Raw genomic sequence first — 22821 nt, forward strand, 5'->3', positions numbered from 1 at the left:
AGACAGAAAGAGGGTGTGTTAACAATCTGTGTGTGTAGTCTTGATTTGATCATGGTGATAACAGTATAAACTTTCACTTTCACTTTTCTCCTGGAGGATTTTCCTGACTGTAATGTGCGACAGTGTGCAGAAACACATCCTGGTTCTTCGATTGGAACACAGCAGGTAGAAGAGAAAAGGCAGAGACCAAAGAAGTGGCAGCGCAGACTGAAGGCTTAGAATCACTGACATTGATATAATAACTCTCTTTCATGAGCTTGAGTTCTCTCTCGTCTCTTTCACTATGAAGATGTGACAGATAGAAGTTCTTCTGAAGCACTTTAAAAACCATTCAGCTCCTGCTCAGCTGCTGCTCTCTTCTCCCATATGTGCCAAGGTCTCACTCTCGCCCTGACTCTCTCCCACTCACTCACTCACTCACTCACTCAATCACTCACTCAATCACCCACTCTCCCTCTCTCTGTCACTGTCACTCCCTCTCTCGTTCTCTCTCCTTTCCTCTCCCTCCCTCTCTCTTCCTCTTCCTCTCTCTCGCTCTCTCTCACTCTCTCTCTCGTTCTCCCTCTCTCTCTCTCCCTCTCTTTCTCCCTATCTCTCGAAGTTCTTAGTGTTCCATCCAATGTAGAATATTCCACAGAAAGTGTCAAAATCAAGAGTCTAAAAGTAAGCCAAGGACTTTTCAGTTCTCTCCCTCTCTCTTTCTGTCACTCTCACTCCCTCTCTCATTCTCTCTCCTTTCCTCTCTCTCTCTCTCCCTCTCTCTCTCTCTCTCTCTCTCTTGCTCTCTCTCTTACTCTCTCTTGTTCTCCCTCTAATTCCCCCTCTCTCTCCCTCTCTTCCTCCCTCTCACTCTCTCTCTTGTTCTCCCTCTCTTACTCTCTCCCTCTCTTTCTCCCTATCTCTCTCCCCCCTCCTCTCTCTCTCTCTCTCTCTCTCTCTCTCTCTCTCTCTCTCTCTCTCTCTCTCTCTCTCTCTCTCCCTCTCTCTCGAAGTTCTTAGTGTTCCATCCAATGTAGAATATTACACAGAAAGTGTCAAAATCAAGAGTCTAAAAGTAAGCCAAGGTCTTTTTAGTTAACAAATCAATTTTAAAAACTTGACAGAAATGCAAAATCCTAGAAAACTCACATATATCAAAGCAAGCATAAGCAAAATATGGAGTAAAATATATTCTACGTCTAAGGCCCCGAAAAATGTCGAAACACTGCGGGTGAAAAGAATTTTTTACAACTTTCTATGTGTCAAATAAAAAGTAAATTGCAGCAGTGAAGTGTTTGAATGCCACAAAATAATCACTTTTTGACACCGACGGAAGCAGCCATGTTCTTCAGGGCAGCTGCGAGGCTCAAGCTGTCCTGCAGAGTGGAATCGTTTCTGTCTCGGCTCATTTTACGCTTTTCTGTGAGCAAACAATTGGAGACGTGGCTTCCAAATCAATATCCAGTTTATGGTTCTGTGTATGATTTGTTTTTTTTACAATGTTGCCACATTTATGGCCCTGATATCAAACTAGGAGGAAAGGTAAATGTTTATAGAGATGATCAGGCTGTCTGGACCATGTCTGTTATCTAAGTGACCTGTGTGTCTATTTGGGTTCACCGGGGGTTGATTGTGACATTATATTGAATACTTTTAAACCACGTCAGTCATTGATAAAGTCAGCATGGGTTCTTCTGACCTTCGAGACCCCAATTGAAGACTTAGAACGTTGCCCGAGGAAGATAGCTCGTAAAAATGTGTTTATAATGACTTTTCCTTACAGTACAGGATGTTGTTTCTTGGCCAAAACCAGAGGTCAACTATTACTTCTCTCTTAAAGCTAGGAAAGAAAAGTTTTGGAAGGCAGAAGATGATGAAGGTGATCTAGGTCCTGTTCCTGGACAACTACTGTGATATTTGGGCCAATCACAGCCAGGGAAGAAGACAAAAGGGACAAAACCAGTTCTGTGTGCTAGGATGTGTTCACTGGTGTGTTCTCTTGTTTGTTTGGTGTATTTTTAAGTGCTCAGCGGCAAACAGAACAATGAGCTTGCTGTGTCATTGACAGAAAAATGACTGCTGGTCTTTCAGTGGAGTCTGTTTGCACCTTGCTTCTATAAATAGAAACATAGGGGTCATCTGAGGTAACAGCGCCAAATCCACAAGCAACATTACAGGAAAATATGGCACATTTTTCCACCTGTGCAACAACAACAATGTCTGAATGAATGGGAGACTTGGCTATTCACATCCTGGCACAAAGACCTCTGGAAACTACCCTGTCCTCCTCTCTGAACTCTGTGAGGCTCTGAAGCTCAGCTCAGTTTCCCTGCATCCTTTATTTGCAATTGTGTGTCGGGAGGCCAGTTTGCTGAAGTCATGACTGGATGCAAAGTTTATTTCTTCTTCTTCTTCTTTCGTTTGCTTGTTTTCCAGATTAGCCACAGAGCAGCGACACAAACATGGCGTCGTCCTGGTGTGCATCATTGCTTCACAACACATATTTGATTGCTGCAATTATGTTTATTTTAGCTGCAGCTCCTTTCATCTTCCTGCTTTAATCATCTTTGAGTTTTGATTGATTATTACCTTGAAGCATGTCTTACTTACTCTGGTTGATTATATTGTGCATGTAAACACACTCAGGTGGAGATAATTAATGACAATGCACACGCATACATTGCAGTTTACGTGTGTTAGTGTTTGTCTTTGCATCTGACTCAGTTTTGATCTCTCCGCAGGGAAAGGAGATCTGATTGGCTCGGACTCTTTGACGAAGGAGCAGGTGATCAAGACTAACGCCAACGTCAAGGCCCTGACCTACTGCGACCTGCAGTACATCAGCCTCAAGGGCCTCCGAGAGGTCCTCCGCCTCTATCCCGAGTACGCCCAGAAGTTCATCAGCGAGATCCAGCACGACCTCACGTACAACCTGAGAGAGGGACACGGCGCCGATGTGAGTGTGACAGACCGCCGTGTTTTCACTGCAAGGTTCCAAACGCTGTTAGTGTTCTGATGAAATGTGAGGCGAAAGTGTATTCAGCAGAGTTTTGTAAATTAACAGACAGCAGTGATTGTCACGTCCTGATAAAGGACAACCAGCAAGCCTCTGCTTACAGGTCACAGATGTGTGTGTGTGTGTGTGTGTGTGTGTGTTGCAGCTGTCACCTGTGAGGATCAGCAGTGGTTAGACAGCAATAAGTGGTTTCAGCATAGCAATTTAGAGAGTCAAACAAAAGAGAGAATAAACAGGGTCTGTAGTAGCTGCACAGATATAAATATATATTCAAACACATGTTCAGTAAATGTTTCAGTGCAATACTACCTCAGGTGTTTGATAATCGGAGGAAGGGGTTTGGAAATGAGGTCGGCGCCTACAGAAATGCATGTAGGGAGAAACCAAAGTCCTGAACTGCAACAACACTTCATTTCTGACTGGTCCTTTACAATCTGTGACACGATGATGTCACTGTGTAACACACTGGAACACAGCTGGGGAGACGCACACGGCGAGCCAGGCTGGCCAGTCAGTGTGTGGCCACTGCAGTCTATGAGTGTGTTGTTGTCAAGAGTGGCAGCGTCAAAAAAAGAGCCTGCGGTCACTCAGTGTGCACAGCGGTGCTGCAAACTGGAGGGGGGACCAGAGGTGGGTGTTTCTTGGAGCTATCAAAGGTTTCAAAATAGAACTTTAATATGCCCAAACCTGCTGCAGGACATTGATGAATTAGTCATGAAAATGCACCCAAAAATTGAAGATACAATGTTTTTACCCAACAGGGAGGATAAACCTCTCCAATTTTGGAAGTATTAGAAAGGAAATTAATCAGAGGGGCTTTCATGCTTTCAGGCCAGATGAAAGAAACCTCAGCAGCTCTCCAATGTTTCCTTTTAACAGCAATATTGTCTTTTGCTTGACAGATTGTAAGTGTCAATAGTTAAGAGTAAAGTAAAGAGTTAAAAATAAGTGGCAGAGATATGTACTGACTGGTCCAGTACGTGTGTTCCTGTCCTGATCAAACCTTTACTGATATTTGCAGACACAGTTGCACTCTTCTTCCTCTTATCAGTCCCAATCTCCCACAGGACACAGAGATGGAAAGTATTATAGTATTAAAACACAGCCTGAGGAAAGATTCATCATAAGAGGGATCGCAGCAGAAATTGGTGCAGGGATCACTATTTGACAAGGTCGGCCTTGAAGTGCTTTTATGTTAAGTCCTGCCATCACACAAACAAACCAGCCGAGGCTTTGGCTGGTTGCAGCATCAGCAGCAGCAGCAGCAGAGGGAGTGGAGCGCCGGGCCAAGAATAGCTGGATGCTGCTGTTTGGAGCCGTCCTCTGGCTAAGAATAGAGCAGGGGGAAGCACGGGCTCTCCCACACTGGCTCTGTCCCCCTGCAGCTGCTGCTAAGATTGGATACTGCCTGCTATAAATAGCCCAGCCAGCCGATGAGGAGGAGGAGGAGGAAGAAGAGGGGGAGGAGGAGGAGAAACAAAGGGGAGGGAGGGGGGGATCTCTGCGCTCTTATTTTACCTTCTGCTCTCAGCCGCTCCTTCTTACTGCAGTGCTGTTTTTTTCCGTGTGTATGTGCATGCATGTGTGTGTGTGTGTGTGTGCGGGCATAAGGCACTGTATTAAAAAGAAGCACGTCTCAATTTGCAGGAGGAGCCTTCGTCAGGGATCTGTGATGTGGATGTGTTGGTTATGTATGCAAAACCCCATCTGATACCAGCAGAGCAGGAGTGTGTGTTTGCATATGCATGTGAGACCACAAACCTGCACATATCCAAGGCCTGATTGATCCAGTGAATGACTTTTCAAGGGGAAATCTTGGAAGATGACTGCAGGCAATAATAACAGAAAAGGAGGGCAAGAGGGAGAATGAAGAGGAAGAGTAGGTAGTAGTGGAGATCACCAAGCAGAGGTGAAGACAGAATGAAACTTACACAGCATAAACCCATCATGTTTACCTGGTGGTTGTAGTGTTGTGTAGCTGTAGCTGGTGTCCCTCCTGCTGACTGGCTGTCACGACCCTGCAGCCTGAGGGCAAACAGAGCAGTTTGCAGTCACCACAGAGCACTGGGGGAGAACGTTACTGCGGTTTTGCACCACGTGTTCACACACACTCTGCACTGAAACATGTCACACTGTGCCCCCTGCGTGACAGCCGTTGATATTCTGCAGACAACACAACACAACACACTCTCACTCTCACACACCTTTTACCCCAAAACAAGGCAAAGAGCACTTGAGGAGAAATGAGAAACAGCCATCAGCCGTGTGCGTTGATTGCAAGCACACACTCAGATCTACTTGTGTATCTACTTACATGCTTGCCTGCAGTCTAACACAGTCTGACTACAGATTGCTGCAAAGAGCCCGACTCACACACTCACACACACATACATACATACATGCATACAAGGTGAATGTAAATTTTTGCACGCCCACACACTCATGCACAGACACGCGTGGCGGGCACACACTCATCTCCGCACCCGCATAGCAGAGCTGCTCCTCGGCTTCCTCTGGCACTCTGGAGCTAAGATTAGAAACTTGGAGCTAAAAATACACTTTCAGCCCGTGCAGAGGGGAGGGGTGGAGGGGAGGGGGGTGTCTGAGAGGAGAGAGGGGGGAGGAGGAGGAGGAGGACGGGAGTGAAATGAAGAGGAGAGGATGTGGAGCAGGCAGGGATGGAGGGAGATGATTAAACGGGTAGGGGAGAGAAAGAGAGAGAGAGCAGAGCAGGGGAGCGAGGGGAAGCGGTGGGGCGTTGGCTTGTCCGCATGATGAGATATGAAATGCATTCATTAGTCACTGCAGCAGCACAGAGCACATGTGATGGGATTCTTAAAGCTGCTGCAGCCACAACATCCTTTTTTACAGGAGCTGGTCTGACAGTAACTGTGCGTGTTTCAACACGTGGCTCCACACCGCCGCGTCTCCTCCTGTTACTAAGTGAGGACATGTGGTCGATGTCTACGTTTTTGTCAATTCCTCCACATGTTCCGATCCTCGTTAGTGAAGCGGTCAGAACAGGATCGATTTTCTCCCCCCGACAGCGAGATGAGAGATGTGTTTACACTTTACACTACACGATGACACAAAAGATGGAACGCAATGACAACAACAAGTCAATGAAATCCTTCACATTATAGATTATCAATAGATGCAGTTTGGTCCAGATCTTAAGGACTTGAAACAGAAAAACACATCAACCTCTTTAAGCTGGTGTGTCTGTTTTGCACTTGTGTCTCTTTGATTAGTGATCCACTTCATTCGGTGGCGTTTGGTTCATTTCTTCATGTGTAGTGATTGTGTTGTGTTTAAGGATCCTAGCTGAAAAACATCACGGCAGCTTCATGTTCCCATTCCATATTAGAGCAAAACGTATGCAGCGTTGTTTACTTCTGGGTGAGATCACAACTACAAGGAACTGCTTATTAGGTTAGCTTATTAGGTTAGCTTATAAGACATGATTGATGTCAAGACTGTAGTCCATATTGTTCGTAACTACTGTATGTCCTCATTAAATGGTTGTCATATTAGCATATTAGCATCATCATATTAGCACAGATGGTTAAGCTAACACATAACACATGCCACTTTTTAGTTTGTTCCAGTGGCATTAATGGTGTATTCCAAGTTTCAGTGCTCATAAACAAGAAGAGTGTGATGTCCCACATGCAGCACATCAGATAATTGAGACGGTGAAAGGACTTGATGTAAGTGGAGCAAACGCCTCCTCAGGGTTGGGGGATCGCTCTGCTTTGGAAATTCCAGACGCTCCTGTTTCTTCATCACATCAAACTTTTGAGGTGAAGCGGGGCAGCGTCTTCGTCGGCGTACTTCACCTCCGCGTGTTGGTTTGTTTGCGTCACGTGACTGAGAGCCTACACGTTATTGGACAAGGCCCTAAAAGTCTCAGGTTTCAGATCGCTACTTTGGATAATTTTCTCTGTTAACTCAGAGGCTGTGGGTGTAGCATGTGACCTTGCCTGATAGGTCAGTTTGCCCCTGGCCTCAGTGGAAAACAAGCTGAGAGATAAATGAGGTCCCGCTTCAAAAAACATGAGGTCAGATCCCAGAACAAAACCCGTGAACCTTTAGTCTCTCTCTTTCTGTCATACACACTAATCTGTTATTATAGACGCAATAAGGACATATTTGTGTTTTTAGCAGATATGTTCATGCAGATTCAGGATGCAGGATTCCACAACGTTTCTCAGATAAATTCTAATTTAGATTTGTCAGTCTGGAAACTCACAGACTCAGCAGGAACACTAGACGGCTTCAATTATTCAATTCATAAGCAGAGACGGGGAAGTGTAACACTGGGGGGTGGGGGGAGTGTGTGTGTGTGTGTGTGTGTGTGTGTGTGTGTGTGTGTGTGTGTTAGTGTCTCTTGGCTCAGGAGAACAGCCAGACTCAGTAGTGTGTAATAAATGTAGCGTGACAGGCTGTTTCCTTCTATCCTTCTGATACGACTAAGAGGAAATTTGCATTTTCTCTTAGAGCATGTGAATGAAAAAAACATGCAAAAGGTAAAACATGTCTATGTTGTCTTGTTACATTAAAGAGAGAAGGGGAGAGTGCACAGTATGGGGAGAACATTTACTTCACTGTGTTCAAAAGTACAAATTGTGACGTTTGCCTGCCCTACAGTGGTCACATGCTGTTACTACACCAGCCAGCAATACATCTGCCTGTTGTTTATAACTACATCCTCAGTGCTCACAATTCTATTTCTCCTATTAACAACGTCTATGAGAGGCTATCTTCTGTTTTGCGTGTACATATAGTCTAATTCAGGTGATGATTCAGACTGACCTTCCTCTCTCTCCCTCTCTCTCCCTCCCTCTCCCTCTCTCTGCCTCAGGTGGACTGGGAGAGCAACGGCAGCCTGGTGAAGAAGCTCCCATCCATTCAGGAGGACGAGGAGGGCGACGAGGAGCAGAGCTCGGTGTCCCACCTTCCCCGCTCGCCGCTTCGCCTCAGCAGGGGGCTGAACTCGCCCCTGCGCTCCCCCCTGCTGCCCCCCCGCCCGTTCCGCGCCCCCACTGACCACTGCCGCCCCACCACCCTGCAGATCCCTGTGGTCAGCTTCAGCAGCGCTCCCGCTGAACTCAGTCCCAGGTACACACACACACACACACACACACACACACACACACACACACACACACACAGGTGAAGACAACCCACCATGCATGCACACTTCTCACCCTGCTGCTATGGCAACCAGTCCTATTACTGAAATGTTCAGGTGTGTTCACTCTGTGCTGCATTTGTTTGTTTCATATTTCATTCTTACACTTCTTACTTTCCACCTCTATGATCAGATTTGTGGACGGCATTGAAACAGACAACAATTCCATCTCGTCGCAGAAGTTTGAGTTCAGTCCGAGTCACTCGCCCACAGCATCGCCCTCCCCATACATAGGTGAGAGAGAGACACACACACAGACATACAGACACACAGACACACAGACACACAGACACACAGACACACAGACACACAGACACGCCGTTCTCTGTCTGGATAGCTAATGGATTGAATCTTTGTGTGTGTAGGGATCCAGGAGCAGTCTGAAATCAAGCAGAATGTGACTAAACTGACAGAGGAGGTGAGTTCTGTGTGACAAATGAATTTCAAAAGTGTGTGTGATGTGTGCAAGGAATTGAAGTATGTTGTAACTTACATTGTTGTGCTTATAGGTTCATATATCTGCATTTTCATGGATTTACCTTCATCTTGTTTCCTGTGTGTGTGTGTGTGTGTGTGTATGTGTGTATGTGTGTGTGTGTGTGTGTGTGTGTGTGTGTGTGTGTGTGTGTGTGTGTGTGTGTGTGTGTCTATTCCCCATACAGATGAACACTCTCTCTAAACAAGTCTCCCAGCTCAGTCAGGAGCTGCAGGAAATGACACGCCTGCTTAAGCCCCTCCTCCAACTGTCACCATACCCAATCCTGACAGCCCTGACATCAAACCTAACCCCGCCCCCTAGCAGTGCCAGCCAACTGTCGCCGAGCTGCGGCTTGGCGGTGACGCCCGCTGCCCTGCTGTGCCCCCTGCAGAGACCTGACACACACTCCCTGTTGGACGGTGGAGACATGGGGAGTGTGAACTTGCCTGGATGCCTTCTCCCTACTCCTCACTCACCTAACAGACCTGTTTCCTCTCCTCCGCACCTGCCACAACCCGTATCCAACTCCTCAGGGAGTCCCGTGAAGGATCCTGCCCCCTCCTGCCCTCCCTCCCCCGGGGGAGTTCCTCCTGAGGGGTCCCCGCTCCTCCAGAGTCTCCATGCCTCTTCCAGTACTGGGCTGTTTTTCCCTTCCATTCCAGACCAGCCTCCCCTGCCCTCTCACACCCCGTCGCCCTCACTTTCCTTTTCCATGTCTCTCTCCTCTTCACAGTCCCTTTCCGCCTGCCAAGGCTCCCAACCGTCGCTCCCCGGTAGCCAAGCTAGCAGAGGCCTGCAGCCCTTGCCTGCCTCCCAGGACTCCCCTCCTCCCTTCTCCTCCCACTGCTCAGCTCCTCCGTCGCTCACGTCCTCGCCAGGTGACCATCAGCTGAGGGCGTCACGCGTTTCCCCTTCCAACACTCCCCCACCTCATCCCTTCGCCCTCCACCCGTCCACCATCTCCCTGCCCTTCTGTCTGGATTCTATTGGTGCGAGGAGGAGGAAGGGAGGTGCCCAGATCCTACCTTGGTGCAATTCACAGCTGGGCCAGGGAGCAGCCAGAGCCGTCACTCACGCCCAGGAGCTGGAAATGCAGGAGTGGGGGAAACAAGGTGAGGAGGTGAAATCCTCTGTGGAACACATCTCGTTCATCGACGAGGAAGGACCAGCGCTATGAACTGGTGAAACAGAGCAAAAGTAGGGGTGGCATGACAAAATAATGAGGGAGGTAAAAAGAAGGATCCCATGGTAACCAGGGAACGTGATGATGGGAATGTATGAGGAGCTTTTTTGTAAAACAAGGAATCCTAAAAAAGACACATTGTTATGGATCAATCCAGGAGTCTGGGACACAAAGCTGACTGACCTGCACCGCCAAACTCTCACTCATACGCCATCAAGGCTAAATAATTGTTTATGAGACATCACAATCAGATTCAAATCAGCATAAATCAGTGTTGGAGGAGTAACAGACCTTAAATACGCAACTGTAATTCCATTTGCTCGTAAAAACATTCCATCAGGTCTATTCAGTGAATCTGCTATTAAATTCAATCCATTATGTCTTACGCCACATTTACTGCCTGTATCGCAGCAGACAAGAGTAGTGTGAACATGCTGACTAAGCACGTTCCCATGCATGAAATAGGTTTGTGTCGTTCACTGAACAAACACGATTCACTGCTTAATCACCTTAGAAGTGGAAGTCCGGAGATGCGAGTAAATCCATTTTCAGTTGCGAAAGTTGAGGTCTGTCACTCTTTTGAGTTCAATGTCGATCGCAGTCTGGTTGTTACGTTTCTCCCTACAAATTATTGCCCCAAATGAGTTTGAACTGAAGGGGTTAACGTGCGGTAAGTGAAGGCAGTGAGTGAGAACGAGTACCTGCCTCTTTGCTCCATGAACCATCTCTCTCTGCTTCAGTCACTCTGTGCAGCTCTGCGTCTTTCTAAACGGGTTCACACTTGCGAGGAGGCCCTGGGAACATAAAGGCTAAATTCAGCTGTTAACCTCACACACACACAGGACAACACCGCTATAAGACGCTTGAAGACCGCATGGACGACTCCAGCTGCCTTCTCTTCCCTAGAGCCATACACCAGCGAGAAATCCAGAAATTATTGCTTGAAAAAGGTCATTATTTATTCTTCTTTACTTGATTTGATGGTAACTTGGAGCATTTTGGAGATATTTGGTGTTTACTTACCAGGTCTGTAGTACATAGGATGGACCGTGGAGAAGCCACTTAGTGTTTCCCTTTGAGCCTGAACTGTCGGTACGTGGTCATGGATCGCTCGCTCGCTCGCTCTGAGTGCCTTCTCACACCAGTCTGCTGCTTGTGTGGCGCGAAGTAGCTGAGATTTTGTGAGGAATCATGAAGAAATGTGATTTTTCCGAGGTGTTACGGTTGCGAGTGTTTCCTCTTCTAACCCGGTGGGAAGGGAAAGGTTCACATTCAGAACGCCAAAACAGAAAGGTGATCGGGAAGACTGGAAGGGAAGGGGCAGTACAGTGTGTGTGTGTTATCTGTGTGAGTTCTCATTTGTAACAGGGCAAACGTCATCTCACCTGAGAGGAGAACAGTTTCACTTTCAGTTTAGAGTGTAGTTGATCAGTGTGACGCAGGTTTCCTCCTCGGGGGTTAACACAGATGTATTTAAGTGTACGTGACACATTTTGCTTATTATTGCAGCGTGCAAACCATTTAACTGTCTCTGGCTCCATAGTTGTCCGTTCTACAGACTACAGCCTGATACGGGAACGCCAAAATGCATCCATTTACAAAAACAAAATGCGAAATTCCCAGAAATCTCTACAACATGTGTAAATCTCCAGGGTATCACAGCTTCTTACTGGTGTCAAAGTGAGACTCGAACACTCAAACCTGATGATCCAAGCCATGGCACCGAGACTGGGAATGTAAAACTCCTCATTCAGACTCAGCGTGTGTGGGGTGAGTTTGTCAGAAACACGGACAGGGACACGCAGCTGACATCAAACCACACGTGTCCATGCATGCTTGAAGACAAACACAGCATAAATGTGAGGACGTTTCATAGATCTTTTCCACTGTAAACTGAGTCAACAAGGACCAGAGTGGGCCGTGGCTAATATCTGGAGTGTGCCAAAGACTAAGGCTTAATAAGGGGAGAAGGTGGGGGAACACACATCAACAAAAAACAAAACAGACGACTTTTTACAAACTAGCCAATCGGAATGTACAGCAGATTTCCCACATCAGTCCCGAGCTTTAGCCATTCGTGCCTTCTCCATATAAAGACACAAGACTTTCCCTATAATCCATAATCGATCCGACGACGAGCGACACAGAAAGCCATCTCACCAAGCCAACACTTGCACCTTTAGTTCACTTATTTATTTATTTATTCAAGCAGTGTATTTATTTTTCCTCTTCTGATAACCATGAAATTGATGTGTGAACTCTGGAGGCCGAGGAAGAGGTCTTCTTTTAACTCCATCCGCCCCACAGCTGGATGCGTTTCCACCCGACTGTGGCTCTGCCTGTGTTTATGTAGCACACACACGCACACACACACACGTGTCTCCTGATGCGACTCCATCCTCCCTGACCCCCCCCCCCCCCAACAGCTGGGACAGAACAGCCTAACTCCACACACTGCAGAGGTCAGAGGTCACATTATTTGTAATATAGACTGTCAGATTTCCGGGTTTCTATTTTGTGTAAAGGGTGCAGGTGAGGGCTCGGGATTCACGCGGGGGCCGTTTTCACACTGGACTAGGCCACGCCCCCCTCCCCTCCCCTGAGCCGACACTCCACTGATCTCATGCTGTGGGTTCCTGTGTGGGGGGGTGGGGTGGGTGTGCCATGAAAGAGGGGGGGGGGGAAGGGTTTCTTAATCAAAATGCATGTCACAGCTATTTGCATGAGGAATGTGCCTGGTTTAGACCCGCTGAGGGTCGGGGGAGGGGCTGACTGAGCGGCTGCCGTACGGCGGGGTGGGAAGCGGTGGGGTTTCAGATGTATTTTATTATAAACGACTGCTGTTACAAAATCTTTACCAGGATTCCATTCTGTACAACAATAAAGAAGTGTTGTTTTGTAAGAACCCCGCCTCCTATTGTGAACTGCTACTGTTCCCAAACACCTGACCTTTACTCCCAGGAAGGATTCATAAGATTTGAGGCATAAACAGCTTCTGAAGAATAATGCAGAGGTGCAGGTGGATGCATTCTCTCTCTCACACACACACACACACACACACACACACACACACACACACACACACACACACACACACACACACACACACACACACACACACACACACACACACACACACACACACACACACACACACACACACACACACACACACACACACACACACACACACACACACACACACACACACACACACACACACACTTTGTGTAAAATGTAGCAGAGACTCAAGATATTGTAAATTTAAATGACAGCCATTGTAGCACGTTACCTGTCACAGGCAAGGGGGATGAATGTGACACAATGATCTGCTTTGATGACTCTGTGTGTGTGTGTGTGTGTGTGTGTGTGTGTGTGTGTGTGTGTGTGTGTGTGTGTGTGTGTCTCCAGGCTGACCGCTGAGAAATAAGACACAACAAAGAAGTCCTTCTTCAGGTCTGCATATATTTCAGAGGCAACATTCATTCTATCAAACCATGAAATGTTGGGGGAGCAACTCTCGAAATGTCCTGAAGAGGGAAGAAGTCAAAATGAAGGAGGGATGGAAGTGTAGGGGTTTCATTGGGATGCACTCAGTGTTTTACCCTCCAGGGGCCACTCACATCACATCACTCTGCCATTCTTCGGCATTTCCCAAAACACTTCAGGGAAAAGAAATGAGACTTGGAACTCAAGTAAAGCCTTTCGGACAAGCAGACTTCGAAGAGGGCTGTGGAGGAACAAGCAGTCAACGTGAAGTCTCCGTCTGTAGAGGCATCAGGACTCAACCCGTTCCCTTTGCTTCCCCACTGTTCTGCACGACGCATAAGCGACGAGGCCTGCTACTAGGGTCAGAGGGAGGAACCCTCAACCCTCAACCTGCTTTGCCGGTGAGCACATTGGACTGATGTGAAAGGCTCCTGCTAGACGACAACGCTCCCATCAGCCGCCGGCCACAAAATGAGAAACGCTAAGTGCTCGCACAAAACAGCATCAGTGAAGAAGAAGAAGACGATGAAATGACACTTCTTCCTTGTTCACCTCTGTAGATGGAGTCACTGCGTCGGGGTCACCAATATGTGCTGACAGAGTGAAGGTGACGGAGGGTCCAGAGGAAAGAAAAATTCCAAAAATATATTTATGTTATAATATATATTTACGAGGTATGTATCCACAAAAAAAAAAAGAAAAACACCAAAGGTCGGACATTGGCAGTCTGTTTCTCCAAATATGTCCTTTTCTCGTGATACCTTAAGGTAATAATATTAACATGATTTCATTAAATCGACAATTAAGCAAGTAAAAACAGGAAGCTTTGCTCCCCCGCAGCACTACGCCTCCTACGTATCAAACCTCATAGTCCAGATCTCTCAAAGTCTCTGTTGGGGGGGGAGGGGTCTGAAAGCACCCAGTCCTCCCGGCAGCTCCACGAGTCCCCGAGTCCCGAGTCCCGAGTCAAATGAATTCATCTCATCCTCGAAAAAGAAAGAGACACTGGAGGTTTTGCAGTGAGAGAAACCAGCCAGCCGCAGTCACAAAAAAAAAGGAAAAGGTGTCTTTGTGCAACAAAACAAGCCTGGGGATTAAACCAAAAATGGAAACAAAAGAACCGTTGGCACGCGCGTTCCTCCCAGCAGGTTAGTCCAGCTGACAGAGGAGGGACCCCCGCCCCTCCCCCCTCGGTGGTCATGCTAGGTATTGCTGCATTGCCGTCTTCGCCCTGTGGGAGGGAGATGGGGGGGGGGCGACACGTTAGTTGATGAGTGTGTGTGTGATTAGCGTATGTGGCGGTGTCGTGAGTGTGTCCTCGTCGGGGCCTACCTGTCACTGAGGCTGGGGTCGGAGGCTTGGGTGAGTTTGTGCAGGATTTCCAGAAAGCCCATGTCCCTCAGCTTGTCCTGACGCTCCTGAGAACCTGTTCACACACATACACACACACTCAGCGAAGAACAGGGAAACTATGCTGTCACACTGAAATTCTATAGAACCAATCAAACATCTCCTCAATCTCCTCTCGAAGGGTTCACTCAATGACAAACATCGCGGCCTGCTGCCTTCTTCCTCGTGCCGCTTAACTCACCGTCCTCTTCGTTCCAGATCAGGTTGGAGACACAGAATGTGGCAGGAAGCTGAAGATTTACATTGGAATACCCCTGTGAAGGAGCATAGACACAGTATAAGGCGGCCATTGGTGTCACACACTCACACACACACACACACACACACACACACACACACACACACACACACACACACACACACACACACACACACACACACACACACACACACACACACACACACACACACACACACACACACACACACACACACACACACACACACACACACACACACACACACACACACACACACACACACACACACACACTACCATGTAGAAATTGATTTTCTGCAGCATGTCGTCATTGGTCATGATGAATTCCTTGGCTGTACAACCGTCGGCGATGTTTGCCAGGATGCACAGCGTCTGAGAGAAATAAGAAGGCGAATCACATTAGTGTCGTCTGGTCCACAAAACAGAGAAAAACACACTCCACACATCTCCCCACACACACACACACACACTCTCTACAGTATCTGCAGGCTAAATCAAAGTACATACTGAGAGCGCTCACCTGTTCCTTCACCTCCACACATTGTTCTGCTTCTAGAATGGCCTTCACTGCCTGCATGATCTCCGTCCCGTGAGAGCTCATGATCTGGTCAATGTGCTGAAAACACAGCAGCAGCAGAGAATCACTAAACATGTGCTGTTTCTTCTCTGTGTATAGACAACACAAACACACGAGAGCTAGTGTTCTGCAAATTGCAAGTGCAGCACGATCGGGCACGACAAGGACTCAGGTTAGGAACACACACACAAATCCATAACACTGCTGAAAGTCAATGACCTGTGGGAGTTCAGAACATACAAGCATATTAGGTCTACATGTTAGCTGTGCTGAGTCAGCCTGTGTGTGTGTGTGTGTGTGTGTGTGTGTGTGTGTGTGTGTGTGTGTGTGTGTGTGTGTGTGTGTGTGTGTGTGTGTGTGTGTGTGTGTGTGTGTGTGTGTGTGTGTGTGTGTGCCTGTGTGTGCCTGTGTGTGCGCGTATGTGTGTGTCTCTCTGTCTCACCGGGCGTGTCGAAAGCAGATTCCGCAGCAAACCGAGTGTCTTCATCAGTACAGTTGTGTCGCTGTCCGACAGCAGACGGAACAACTGTTCTGTACCCAGAGACTGAAGAATCTCCAACTTCACCTTCTGGTCTGCCTGGAACGCCATGTTCTTAACAAACACACACACACAAACACACACATACATCAGTACGACAACATGTGCACATGTACAGACAGCTGGATGGATGAATGGCATGAGAGGAAGACTGTTCTCACCATCAGGGCCCAGATCCCATTGACCCTCAGTGCAGGATTGTCATGCTGGGTCAGACTGCATAGTAACTCAATCACCCCCGACTGTAGGATGGGCTGTTCACACACACACAAACACACAGTCTCAACACTGAGAGAATACCCGCATTTCCATGTGCTATAATCTTGTCGTGTGTGTGTGTGTGTGTGTGTGTGTGTGTGTGTGTCTCTCTCTACCTCTTTGCTGGGTGAGAACTCCAGAAGAAGGTTGCATAGTGTTGAGGAAGCCATGACCAGGACTTCATCCGGAGCGTTCTGGAAGAGCTGCATAACACACACGTCAGGTTTTACAGTTCACCTTTATTCTTATGGTACACAAACCAAACATGACACGCTGCTTCACATCACCAACACAGAGTAAACAATGCTTTGCTCCATCTATGGATCATTACTCTAACTTGGTTGTTTCAAAGCCCACAGACCTGCATGAGGGGTTTCCACACTGCGTGGTCATGGAAGCTGGTCCTCAGCTGCTGCACTGAACGTGAGAGACTGTGAAGACACCTGGACACACACACACACACACACACACACACACACACACACACACACACACACACACACACACACACACACACACACACACACACACACACACACACACACACACACACACACACACACACACACACACACACACACACACACACACACACACACACACACACACACACACACACACACACACGGTTCAAGGTACATTGTTATCATGATGTGCACCAGATAGAGAACTGAAGAGAAGCCTGACTTCAGGTTACTGCAAAGCCAAGACGGTGTTAATGACTGTGTGAGGGGCGGAGCAGAGCGTCACGCCGTACCTGACAGCAGCTAGACGGACTTTGATGTTGGATTCTGACAGGCCGCTGACTATCCTGTCCATCATGTTCTCCGTCTCTGCGATCTGCAAACACAGGTGCTGGTTTAGAAACGGAACAAACGCGGCGCCTGAGCCATCGTGTACGTACGGCGCCCCCGAGCACTCAAAGCTCACCTTCTTCCTGATGTCTTCGTCGTTGGAGCCCAGCGCGGCGTACAGCTTGAAAGCAGCTTGCCTCAGCTCGTGCGTGTGTTTCAGGTCACGGTCCAACTGCGCCGGAGACAAAACAAAAGGTCAGCCAGGGTAGAATGTCGATCACAGCATCATTTTGCCTCGTCGTATAGCAGAAATTAGCATCACAAAGCGCTCCGGCACAGACGCTAAGGTAAACGTACCCTCTTGATGTCGGTGATGGCCGACACAGACGTGGGGTACTTGAAGTAGTCGGCCAGCATGCCCACCAGGTTGTCGACGGTGCTGGCGATCCTCTGCAGCTGCTTGTCCTCCTCTATCAGGTAGGCCAGGGTCTCGGCTCCCTCCACCCGCTCCTCCAGCAGACGCTCTTTACTGCACATCCGCACCAAACACGGCAGCGTCTGGGTGAAAGACGAGGGGGGAGATGTGAGAACGTCACCGATATAACAGCCTCAAAGGCAATGCCAACACATGTAGAGGAGGGAGAGAGAGATAGAGAGAGAGAGGCCCGACCTTTAGGGTGATGTGGTTAGAGCTCATGTTGATGCCTCCTGCTCGACAGATGTACGTTACACTTGGATGAAGGGACAAAAACAGGAACATAAGTAATCAGAAATGTGGATAAAAACAATACTTGAGTGAAAACTATTAAAAGTTGAGGTCATAGTTGTGTGTGTCGCTCACCATTTGGCTGCTGTTAGCTGCATTTCAATGGGTTGATCCCTTTGCATCATTCTGACAAATACCTGAGAGGGCCGCTCGCCATCCACCCGCACTGGCAACACAGACAGGGACAGGGCCTCGCTTAAGAGTGAGGCTCATACAGGACAGAGACACGGACGAGGACAGGGAGACGGACAGGGACAACTCACCATCCTCCACATAAATAGCGACCAGAGTGTTCTGATAGGTCATGACTGCGAAACACTTTGCAGCGTGAAGCCGGACCTGCAGAAGCAATGCGATTGGAAGGGAAAGAGACCTTTGTAAATGTGACTGTGTGATGTGTGTGAGGTCATAGATGTGCAATAGAAATGCACAGCTGTAAGATCACACAAGTACAGTGCATTTGTTTACCTTATAAGAAGGAGAAGTAAGAAGAGGGGCGATATTCTTGAGGGCGGCGTGGCGGAAAAGAAAAATCTGTTGCGCCGACGTCTACGGAGAACACGCACACACAGAGCCTTAAGTAATACTATCGTGCAGTGTACCGTGTGTGTGTGGGAGCAAGTATCAACAAATACCTTACAACAGTGGGAGAAGATCTGAGTGATGTACTCCTGGGTCCTCAGCGAGCGCGTCAGTAATGACATTAGATGAGGAATCACAGTGCGTTCCTGACAAACACACACACACACACACGGACAGACTGCATCACAAACAGGAGACTGGGGTGTGTGTGTGTGTGGAGGAGCTACGCCAACTCAGCTTCTTTGACAGACACATTAGTCTTTTGTAGACACTTTAAGCAACAATGCTGTTTCCAGCTGGGTGTGTGAGTGAATTTCTGACTCATAAGTGTCTCCCTCTGGTGGCTCATGTTGCGTTTCCTGTGTGTGCTGGCTTTTACTTCTGGCGGGGGTCAACTACCCACAGCTACAAAACAGCATCCCCATGACAACACTGAAAATGGTTTAGGGCTTTGGCATCATAAGTGTTTTGTTCTCCGAAAAAGTTGTGACCCACTTGCCACAGCAACAAAAGGGTTAATGAATCTCCCAAATGCATTGTGGGGATTTTGTCCTGTCAACAGTGTGACTGTGAGCAAACTGGCTGTGGGAAGGCGTGTTGAGTTATTGTCCAGGAACATCCGGAAACTTCTCGCTGACTCGCGCTCCCACACTTCATGAACTGGACTCTGGCTTATCATGGAGGCGCCTGAGTCTGCAGAGTCAGCACGTTAGGACACGGACACTCTAACACTGCCAGAGACACTCTAAACACTGCCATGGACTTGTCGGACCAGTACATAAATCTTATTGTGAACTACGGTGACACAGATTGGAATTTACATAGCTGATGCTTGCAAACTGGATATGTTTGTTCCTCAGAGGCTCACAAGACAGAAAGCTTAGAGAGAATCAGAGGGTCTTCATTATGGTCAGAAGAGTCAACGTGTCAACGACTCATTTGCTGTGTACTGTGACTTCACTAGAGGCGATACAGGAAATGATTAGATCATCTTACTGGGTTAGGAACGTTGTGCAGCACAGGATAAGTATAGCCTAATGTAGTCATAGGCAGAACTGACACTCGCTATCAAGTTATTGTTTTATGAATGATTTATTAATCTTCTACTGAAACAAGAACTGGCATAATGAAGGACATTGTGTCAGATGATAATACATAACAGATCTTTAGGCTGCGCGTGCTTAAAGGGAACTTACAGTGTAGAGCAGCTGCACAGGTGTGACTGGACTGATGAAGACCGTTCTGAGACACCGGAGACAAGCTTCGATAAAGACGAGTTCTGGACAAAGGAGACCTGGACTCACAAACAAACACACACACACACAACACAGGGTCAGTATGTCTGCAAGTCAGAGATTTGTTGTGCAGTCTGGGTGTGTGAGTATATGCTGTGTGAGTGCTGCCACCTTGGAACAGGGCGGGGATGATGTGACAGTCCACCAGGGACTTGATGTTGTTCTCGGTGCCCATGGCGAGGCTGTTCAGCACCACGGCACACTCTGTCCGTAACTCCAGACTGGACGAGGTCTGCTGGAGCAGGTATAGTAACCTGGAACAAACAAACACATAGAATGAGCAAAGGTTACTGCAGAAGAGTGTTAAGTCCACATAAATGTACACAGACATTTAAATAGAGACTAACTAACTAGTTTAAAGCTTGGACACGTTTGCTGTATTTGTATTCCAGTGTCAAACGTTTGCAGGTGTGGACGTGGACAGACGCACCTTGGCACAGCTCCCAGGACGATCATGTTGGCCTTCTGCTTGTTGTTTCCGATGACTGCATTTTTCATGTCACTGTGAAGAGACACACGCACGCACACACACACGCGCACACACACACACACACACACACACACACACACACACACACACACACACACACACACACACACACACACACACACACACACACACACACACACACACACACACACACACACACACACACACACACACACACACACACACACACACACACAGGGATTAAATAGGTGAAGCCCCCCTTTAAAGCAGCATTTCATAGACCCCAGTGCCACAGATGAGATCAAGTAGCAGGTGAATGGGACTGGTGGAAAAGTACAGCTGCAGCAGGGAGTCAAATGAAGCATCTGCTGGGCTGTTAGAGCAGCTCCAGCAGTAACCAGAGCTACAGAGCTACTTTCTTCATGGTTAAAAATAAAGATGAAACAGTCCCAATCACCACGGTAGGGGAGTGGGGAGTGAGAGACAGAGAGAGAGTGAGTGAGAGAGAGAGACAGACTGAACATGCATTCTAAAATAATACTGTCATGTGCCAGTGTGTTGATATAAAAACACACACACACAAGCACTCTGAAACAGCACCATCAGGGCTCTAAGAGGCTGCAGCGTAAAATGTAGAACCTTACATAAGTCCATATTCCTGTCCAGCTTTGAGGAGGTGCTGTCCTCAAAGCTGCTTTGTGGAACAACCATGACTAACCAATCAATTCAAACATACCTTCATTTGGAGATACATTTCAAATAGAGGCAATAAAATCTGAATAAATGTGTTTTAACTTACATGACTCCCTGCAACACTTTCTGTGGGTCGGGGTCAAACAGCCGGTCAACATAATGACGACTGGTGGCAGTGACTTCCTGCATCGGGACAAGACAAGAAGAAGAAACAAGTGGCAAAAGTCAACGACAACTGTTAACCTTTAACTTTGTAGGTGGAGGAACACCCCTCCCCCACACACACACACTGGCGGATAATCCATTGATAAACAGAAAACACAGACACCAAATTACAGACAGATGGATAATTCTAAATAAAACTTTAATTAAAAAGGTATTTATAGTCAGATGGGCACCGTTATCCACACTAACTCTCTTCTAAAAGACCTTGCATGCCCATAGTTGCACGCGTCACCGGATAGGTAGGTTTGTATTGTTGAGCTTTAACCAGAACTTTCCACTGAACCCCAGAGGAGCAAACAGACTACAACGCGTTACTGCTGCAGCTTTCCGCTCTGCTCTAACATGCACACGTACACATCTGGGGTTCTGTTTACAAACTAATCGTACCTGCAATGGCACAATTATTACACACACCTCTGCACTGGACATACGGTCATATACCCTGAGTTAGAGGTAACACGTGTGTGTTTCTAACGTGGGGGCGGTTCACTGAGCCGAGAGCCCACATGCCGTGAACACTGCATCTGATAGCCACCTTCATCTGCAAACCAATTCTTTCTTTCTTTAGGTGATCATCACATTGAACCTTATACTCTGTTCTAGCTCTCCTTTAAGCTGTGCAACCAGTGAGTCGTGCAAACTTTGCAGAATTAGCCAAGACTCAACATAACGGTATAGCTTATTGGCTACATGGAGCACCTGCCGGTACCCCGCGTTAAGTTTGCTCTTGCAATTACCATGAATACACATAGCGGTTGGAGACAAATTATTGTTTGTTCAACCAAAAAGTTCGTTATTACGAGTTATTTTTCAACCGTGTGTATTTAAGTGCTTTTATTTGCAAAAGGAGTGGCGATGGCAGCACTCTGTTCCGCGGCTAGCTGCTAACTCATTCTGGGCAAGGCTGACAGCTACATGGGGGTTGTTTAATTTAACTCATCGAGACCGCCGAGGGGCGGGTGCAAGTATTAAGCGAATGGACCCGTTAGTTCGCCCCGCCCGCCCGGGGGAGCACGAGATATTTACCATTCTCGCCGGCGGCTTCAGTGCTACATGTTGCAAAGCTGTTAACCTAGCTTACAGGCTAGCAAGCAACTTAAACACTCAAAATGTAGGTAGTTCCCAGCTCATACGGCTAAAAGGTGAACAATAAAGCCTAACTGTTAGAGTAAACATAGAGTACATGTGACAGCTTTACTCCAAAGAACAGCATGACACTCACAGACAGCACACTGATGCGGAGCGGGGCCTCCAACAAGCACGACATCTCTCTTCCCCCGATCGAGCGCCCGATCGGCGCAGCACTTTACAAACACTCCGCCCCCCAGAGTCGCTCTGAGTGGCTTAAAAGTCAATTTAGCTCTATCACGCAACACTTCTGTAGTGTTAAACAAGTAGGCGGCAGCTGTAGTCCTTCGCTCTTTGCACGACTGTAATAACTGCAACATAAATACATTAAAGCAACTAAACTCAACGACCTGTCTGAGGCTGGATTTCACCATTAAGTAAAGTTTGTGTTTATAATTTGACGTAATGATATCGCTTTGTCATTAGATTCGCAACAAATTGTCTGACCATAAAATAAACGCACAAAGAACGAAGGGTAAACATATAAATAAAGCAATAAATATATATGGTATTCGCACTGCACTTGCATTTATTTAAACAATATT

The 22821-nt window shown here is 47.5% G+C and overlaps 2 protein-coding genes across 2 annotated transcripts in view; one reads left to right on the forward strand and one right to left on the reverse strand.

The window, feature by feature from the left end:
* kcnh3 (potassium voltage-gated channel, subfamily H (eag-related), member 3) overlaps positions 1-9844 on the forward strand; it is a 95219-nt gene extending 85375 nt beyond the window's left edge. Inside the window, exons 11-15 of the mRNA XM_076156027.1 lie at positions 2721-2935; positions 7860-8116; positions 8323-8423; positions 8555-8607; positions 8852-9844. Coding sequence (XP_076012142.1) covers positions 2721-2935; positions 7860-8116; positions 8323-8423; positions 8555-8607; positions 8852-9844 — 1619 coding nt within the window. The remainder of the gene's footprint in view (positions 1-2720; positions 2936-7859; positions 8117-8322; positions 8424-8554; positions 8608-8851) is intronic.
* Positions 9845-13298: 3454 nt separating this feature from the next.
* Positions 13299-22658, reverse strand: armc8 (armadillo repeat containing 8). The gene is made up of 22 exons (XM_076156956.1): positions 22371-22658; positions 21030-21106; positions 20210-20281; positions 19891-20033; positions 19681-19778; positions 18538-18630; positions 18371-18451; positions 18166-18241; positions 17978-18068; positions 17807-17867; positions 17494-17694; positions 17273-17368; positions 17100-17182; positions 16704-16785; positions 16459-16545; positions 16246-16338; positions 15989-16138; positions 15490-15585; positions 15246-15341; positions 14931-15003; positions 14672-14765; positions 13299-14570 (listed from the first exon to the last, which is right to left on the reverse strand). Exons 1-22 carry the CDS (start codon positions 22413-22415, stop codon positions 14537-14539), a joined length of 2022 nt encoding a protein of 673 aa, XP_076013071.1. The 5' UTR covers positions 22416-22658; the 3' UTR covers positions 13299-14536.
* Between the last annotated feature and the right edge of the window lie 163 nt (positions 22659-22821).

The sequence above is a fragment of the Genypterus blacodes genome, unplaced genomic scaffold, assembly GCF_046128005.1.
Source record: "Genypterus blacodes isolate CSIRO-AG114 ecotype Tasmania unplaced genomic scaffold, CSIRO-AGI_Gbla_v1 ptg000008l_1, whole genome shotgun sequence".
Taxonomy (NCBI): domain Eukaryota; kingdom Metazoa; phylum Chordata; class Actinopteri; order Ophidiiformes; family Ophidiidae; genus Genypterus; species Genypterus blacodes.